This window comes from Impatiens glandulifera, unplaced genomic scaffold, assembly GCF_907164915.1.
Source record: "Impatiens glandulifera unplaced genomic scaffold, dImpGla2.1, whole genome shotgun sequence".
Lineage (NCBI taxonomy): Eukaryota > Viridiplantae > Streptophyta > Magnoliopsida > Ericales > Balsaminaceae > Impatiens > Impatiens glandulifera.
In genome coordinates this window covers 1-6,965 of record NW_025919092.1, presented here as the reverse complement: position 1 = coordinate 6,965, position 6,965 = coordinate 1, and the positions used below count along the sequence as shown (strand labels likewise).

General features: G+C 42.9%; 1 protein-coding gene across 1 annotated transcript; it reads left to right on the top strand.

Moving 5' to 3' along the window:
• Positions 1–598: 598 nt before the first annotated feature.
• On the top strand, positions 599–2,945 carry LOC124917409 (the record flags this gene model as incomplete). The annotated part of the gene is made up of 4 exons (XM_047457859.1): positions 599–642; positions 1,187–1,488; positions 1,594–2,151; positions 2,488–2,945. Coding segments are annotated over exons 1-4 (1,362 nt in total), but the record flags the coding sequence as incomplete, so codon positions are not given.
• Positions 2,946–6,965: the final 4,020 nt, after the last annotated feature.

Here is a 6,965-nt window from a genome sequence, read left to right as displayed (position 1 = left end):
CTTTTGGAGGGAAAGTTGGCGCCAAAAACATCAAACGACGGTTCGTCTTCCAACCGTTCGGAACCGCCATCTATATAAGTTCACATCATCTCATTCGACACTTGTGCTTTCTCTCTCTACAAATTTCCAGATCTTCAAAGGATTTCTTATCTTCGATCATCATCGTTCTTTATTCCTCTCTTTTCAAAACTATCATGGATCTAAGCAAAGCTCCCTTCCAATGGATGTTACAAGTGGATTTCGCAGATATTGATGAACACGCCGATGACAAAAACAAGGTTGTTCATCAATCTTTACGAGATTATGGGTTGTAGAAGTTCCTATCTGGTCCGTTCATCATTTATCCGGCGGCGGTGACGGAGTTTCTGGCGACGGCGACGCTCACAAAGAGGAAAGTCTCAGCCACAGTCAACGGGAAGGCCATTCTAATCACCGAAGAGTTATTTGCTGAAGCTCTCGGTCTGCCCAACACCGGTCTAGACCTAAAGATTGATCTAACCGCTGCAGAATCAAACGCTGTCCGGTTGGTGGTTTCTTTCTCAGATCAGGATCTGGTGATTCACTCTAGCCGGAGGAATAAGCTAAAACCGGAATTCAGATGGTTGCTGACTGTCATCGCCCGCTCACTTCAGGGAAGAGGAGGTAACTTCGATAACCTGACGAAACTTAAACTCAAGATGCTGATGGCCATTGTCCGCGGTGACAAGGTGGACTGGGGATACGTTATTTTCGAAAAATTTTGCCAGATTGTGATTAAGAAGGACGGCCGAGTTCAGGCCTTCGCAATGCAGATCGTCAAAATCCTTAAGTTCCTTAATGTGGAACTGGGTGAAGGTAAACCGCTCCCAATCATAAATATTCTTGACTTAGAGTCAATGATTGAGAAACCGGAGAAGGCGATCAAACCCAAGTCATCTAGAACAAAGTCGTCCAAAGGGACCAGCTCTTCCGCTCCGGCTGAAGAAGTAACCAAGCAAAAGAAACCGAAAAGAAAAGCGGTTGAAACCGAAGCCCCACAAGAACCGAAGGGGAGGAAGAAGGCGGCTGCAAGGAAGAGTTCCAACAAACCGGCGGACTCCGAGAAAACTCTTTCCTCGGATAATCCACCAGAAAGAACCGCAGACGTATTTCAACCCATTCCCATCAACACCGTCATTCCTACCCCTGTACCATCTAATTCTCCAAGGCAAACCGAATCCTCGGGGAGCAAAGAAAACAAGTCAGTTTCAAAGGAGGAAGCAGAGGTTAGTATACACTCTGAAACCTCCAAGTCTCCAAGTAAAAGAATTGAAGAGGTAATAGCCGACGTGGGCTTAAACACCTCTAAAGCAATTGAGGATGTTATTCAAGACATTGCAAGGGAAACCGAAGACGATGTATCAAGTCGTCGCAAATCAATTGATCAGGTTGAGATACCCGATCAGAGTGAAGTACAACCGGTCGAAGAAACGGCCAAAACAACAGACATTACACCTCCGGCTCAGGAGGGTAATCTTGAAGAACAGGAACCATCCGGTTCCGCAGGAGGCAAGACAGCTCCAGAAAACCAATCGGCTCAAGATGGGCCATCTGACTCAGCCACAATACCTGAAGGTTCTGTTCAGGTCAACAAAGGGAAAGGGGTCCTCATCAAGGATTCGACGGTAACAGGAAAAGGTACGCTGCAGACCGGTCCTCAACCAGAAGTTGTAACCGGGGACGAGGTTACCTTTACCGCAGAACAAGAAGATGAAGTATTCGAGGAACTTCTCAGGGACATGAACAAGGGTGAAAGTGATGCGATAGCTCCATACCTCATGTGGGTGAAGCTCAGGTGTGAAACAAAGTTATCCGACATGGCTCCAGGATTGAGCGGCAACAAACATTGGGACAGGCTCATCAGGCTAGAAGAGAGGGCCCTCCAGTTAGCTCACACCAACCTTATCCAATCTGCCTTTAGCAAAACCGTAGTAATTCTTGAAGAAGCTCGGTTACAAGCAGTGGAGAATGCTTTTCAAGAAACTAAAGGAGCGACGCTAACTCCAATTGAAATGAGAATGGCCGAACGGTTCATTGCGGTGCGAGAAAAGCTCGTACAAAATCTCGATCATTTTGATATGCAATGGAGGAAAGGTTGCCGAAGCCAACTCAATAATGTCGACCTACATCAAAGTAAGCCATTCTATGTGATCGGTGAGACATCCGGAACGACGGAAAACCTGGAACAAGACTCTTCTCAAACTGCTAAAGCTCCGGAAATCGATCAAATTAAGCAAGCGGTGGTTGATACAATTGATTCATGCCTTGGAAGTTATAAAACCGCAACCGATGAGAGGATTGCAACGGCTGAAGCTAATCTGTCAAACACTATAAGGTCCATGATAGATGCGGCTATGCAGACCTCAGTCAAAACCTTGATCGCCGAGTCCATCCAAACCGCAACCGCTCCATTATTAGACATGCTGCAGGCAATGGCCATTCAAATTGGGGAGATGTCCAAACTCCAAGTCAGCAAAACTCAAGAGCAAATCGAGTCTGATGTTGAAACCGCTAAGAGGGTGCAAGATGAAGAAAGAGAAAGGGAACGGTTGCAGAAGGAAATTGAGGACAAAGACTATGAGTTTGCCCAGAAATGCAACGAGGAGGAACAGGCAAATATACAGGAACCTCCACCGGTTCAACCGTCTCATTCAATGAACACAAGGAATAAGAAGAAATGGAGCGTAGTTGCGAAAGTAATCAAGCGGGCAGAACAAAGAGCAGTTGTACCAGTCGTGCTAAATGTGCAACCTCTTGATGAAGAAGAAGAAGAAGACATTGAAGAACTTAACCAGCGGAAGAGAAGGGCAACTGAAGGCTCAACCGCAACTCCAAACTTCAGACCAATTATTACTCCACCGCTTCCTCCACCAAAACCAGTCTGTGCCAGTTTTGGGTTCAACAAAAAGACTCCCGGTCATTCAAGTGTATGGGCCGGAATGCTGATTGACGCTGAAAGACGCGACAGGGAGTGGAAGGCAAGAGAAGAGGAAGAAAGAAGACAGCTTGAGAAAGAACTGGAAAAAGAGCTTCACAAGGGGGGACCATCCAAGCCTTAATCTTTCTTTTTTCATCCTTCAAAACAGTCTGTGTTTAACTATGTTTCTGAACTCGGATACTTTATCATATTTCTCTCAGCTAGTTTTCACACACCTTCTTCAAAAATCAAACACACGTTTTAGAAACATTTTCTTCAAACTCAATAATAATAAATACTCAAGTCTCTAAATAAAGTTCTTCAAACCGGCCACACATTACAAGTTTTGAATATTTATTCTAAATAATCAAAAAGGGAGAAATTGATAGAAAAATTAAGTAAGTTAATTTTTAAACCGGCCACTCATTACAAGTTTTGAATATTTATTTTAAATGATCAAAAAGGGAGAAATTGATAGAAAAATTAAGTAAGTTAATTTTTGGAACCGGCCAGACGAACTAAACAGTTGTCAACTTTCATGTGCAGATACAAATCAAAACCGTATGAACCGGTTGGCGTATCAAAACCGGTTGCTGCTATACTTCAAAGAAACCAGTTTCAAGTGATCAAGTTAAAGATCAGAGGAACCGGTTTTTACTTTCTCAAGCGACCGGTCAGCAAAGACAAAAGCTTACATACCAGCCGGATCATACTACACAAGACACAAAACCGGAAGATTCAAACTTCAAGAGTGACGTACCATGACGAAAGAAATGTGTCTTGAAAGAATAAAAGAAGATCAGATCCGATCTGAAGCATGCGAGGAAAGCAATGATGCTTTATTGATCCGAAATTGACAACCTGAGGTGGATGCCCAACACGTGTTCAAATCTGAAAACCGCTTATGTCATCTTCAAATCAGAGATGTCTGCATGACTGCCAGGTGTTGAGGAAGGTGAAGCGTGCAAGCAACCTCTCTACACCGGCGTGATAATGATCAACCAATCCGAAAGAGAGAGAAGAAAGTGACCGTTGGCTCTTCTCAGCTATAAAAGGAAGATGAAGCATCTTAATTTAGCGTGAATCAATCAAGCAAGAAAATCATTCAATACAATTCGAGCGATAAGTTATAAAGATTCTAGAGAGATAAACTTTTATATTCAAAACCGGTGTGTCTAAAACCGGAAGCTTTCTGTATCGTGTTGTGTTGAGTTGTTGTATTACATCAAAGAGTGAGTTTGGTGTAACCGGCGAGTAGCGAAGTTGGGTTCGACCGGCAGTGTTGTTGTAACTACAAAAGTTAGTGGAGATCCTTCTCATAACCTGAGAAGAAGGGGTGACGTAGGAGGGTTTGCTCCGAACATCCAAAAAATCCTTGTCTCGTGTTCTTTCTTTGCTTTCATTACCTAACCTCAAACTAATTGTACCCCATAAACCGGTCACTCATATCCATTAAACCGACTCATTCTAAAACATCATCTAAAAGTCGCATACGTTGCTTCAACCTGAAATAGACATTTCCGCCCTTGAACCCGGTTCAAGAGTCTGTGACAGTTTGTGTAGTGCTGAGAACGGTTTTAGTCTCTAACCGGACTATCACCAAAGTGGTGTGTGTGTTGTAAGAGGTCACCCTTCCAGAAACCGGAAACACCCCGGTCCTCCAAGGGCGTCCCCGATCCTAACACATCTGGATTACCGCTTCACTAGATCTCTTCCAAGAAGCCGTGACATATTTGATTCTCTCATTTTCTTCGGTTAACGATTGGACTGTCTCCTTGAGCTTCTCATTCTCTAAGGATAGTCCAATCGGTTCGTAAGTCTCGGTTCCGCTTGGCTCACCAGCGGTACCACTTGACTCTCCGGTTTCATATTTTGTCCGAGTCGGTATGAGAAAAGACAAGTTTTTGAACTCAGCGATCATGTCGTTGAATGCAATAACTAAGTCTTCTTTAGTAAATTCTTTAGAAGAAAAGTCGAATACCACAGATTCTTTCTCAGCCACGAAGCATGTATCAGCTTTATCATCACCGTCGCTGGATGATGAGTCGTCCGAATCGTTATCGGCCTATTTGCTATTGATTTCAGTAGTTATCAGAGCCTTATGCTCTTTCCGGTTCTCCTTTATTTTGTCGCTGCCCTCACATAGTTGGATCAACTTCACCCAAATTTCTTTGGCAGAAGAGCACAACTTGATCTTACTAAACATGTTTTTGTCCAACGACTTGAACAAAATGTTTTTGGCAACATTATCCAGGTTATTAATCTTCTTATCTTCCGTCGTCCATTTGTATCTTGGCTTATCAATCTTTATCGGGCCATCAGTAATAACATACCACATGTCATCGTCTTGTGAGGCCAAAAGCACTTCCATCAGTATCTTCCAATCAACATATTCTTCGATGCAGAACATGGGGGGCTTGTTGATGAAAGACATGATAAAATTCGGTTGCTTGAGTGTTAAGAACCTTTCTCTAATACCACTTGTTAGGATCGGGGTCGCCCTTGGAGGACCGGGGTTCCGGTGTCTGAAGGGTAACCGCTTACAACACACGCTCTGATTGGTAATAGTCCGGTTAAAGACTACAACCGTTCTCAACACTACGCAAGCTGTTACAGACTCTTGAACCGGGTTCAAGGGCATAAATGTCTATTTCGGCTTGAAGCAACACACACGACTTAGTTTTGATAAGCTTAACAAGGAAACGGTTAAATGAAATGTGTGAACCGGTTTGGTTTAGGATTATGTTTAGGTTGGTAATAGTTCGGTTTTTAGAGTGAATAAGCCGGAAACAAAAGAAAGACACGAGACAAAAAATTTTATGGATGTTCGGAGCAAACTCTCCTACGTCACCCCTTCTTTTCAGATTATGAGAAAAATCTCAACTAACTTTGAATGTTACAACACTCACAACTGCCGGACGAGCCTAACTCGCTACTCGCCGGTTACACCACTTCACTCTTGATGTAATACAAATAACACAATATAACAACAATGTTTTCGGTAAATGAAACAACTAATTAGGATCGCGCGTGAGATTTCTTTCTCTCTCTTAAGATTTTTCAGAACCGTTATTTTCATGTTCGCGCGAGAGCCCTTTCTTGAAAATGATTCAGCTTCCTTTTATAGTGAAAAGATGACAACGGTCATCTTTTCTCTCTCCAGGAGATTGGTCACTAGAAGCCGTGCCGGTTGACACATGGCAGATATACATAAGCCGGTTTGGACACATGGTATACATGAATAAGCCGGTTTGGACACATGGCAGACATGCATAAGCCGGTTTGGACACATGGCAGACATGCATAAGCCGGTTTTGACACATGGCAGACATGCATAAGCCGGTCGTTTTTCTCTCTTACATATTCCAAAGGAATATTGTAATCATTATCTTTCCCCATGCCTGGTTTCTTCTCTTACATATTCCCAAGGAATATTGTAATCATTATCTTGCCACATGCCTAGTTTATTCTTTTAAATATTCCCAAGGAATATTTTGTTTGTGTTAACACATTATCTTCAAGATATTCATATCTTTTGAATAATTTGCCCGTTGCAACTCAACTGGTCCTAAACTTGAACCGTTACGGATTTCTGCACAAAGGTTGAACCTGTCCGGATTTCATCTCAAACCTGAGAGTATTTATTAGCCGGAGATGAGGGAAACTAATGACCGGAGCATATTTATGACTGGAACGGCTCATTTAATAAACGGAGCATTTATGACTAAAGCGGCTGCATTTAATCAACTAGAGCATTTAATAAACCGGAACTCATTTCATGCTTCATTAAGTGACGGTTGACCGATCTGGTTTGACTGGAGCCTTCTTTCATTAAATGTATGTTTGACCGATCTCCTAACTGAGCTGGTTGATCGATCTCCGGTTGACCGAACTATTTGACCGAGTTGGTTGATTGAACTCCGGTTGACTGAACCGGTTTGACCGGAGCCTTTTACTTCAAACCATGCCTGGTTTCTTCTTTTACATATTCCAAGGAATATTTTGTTTGTCTTAACACGTTATCTTCAAG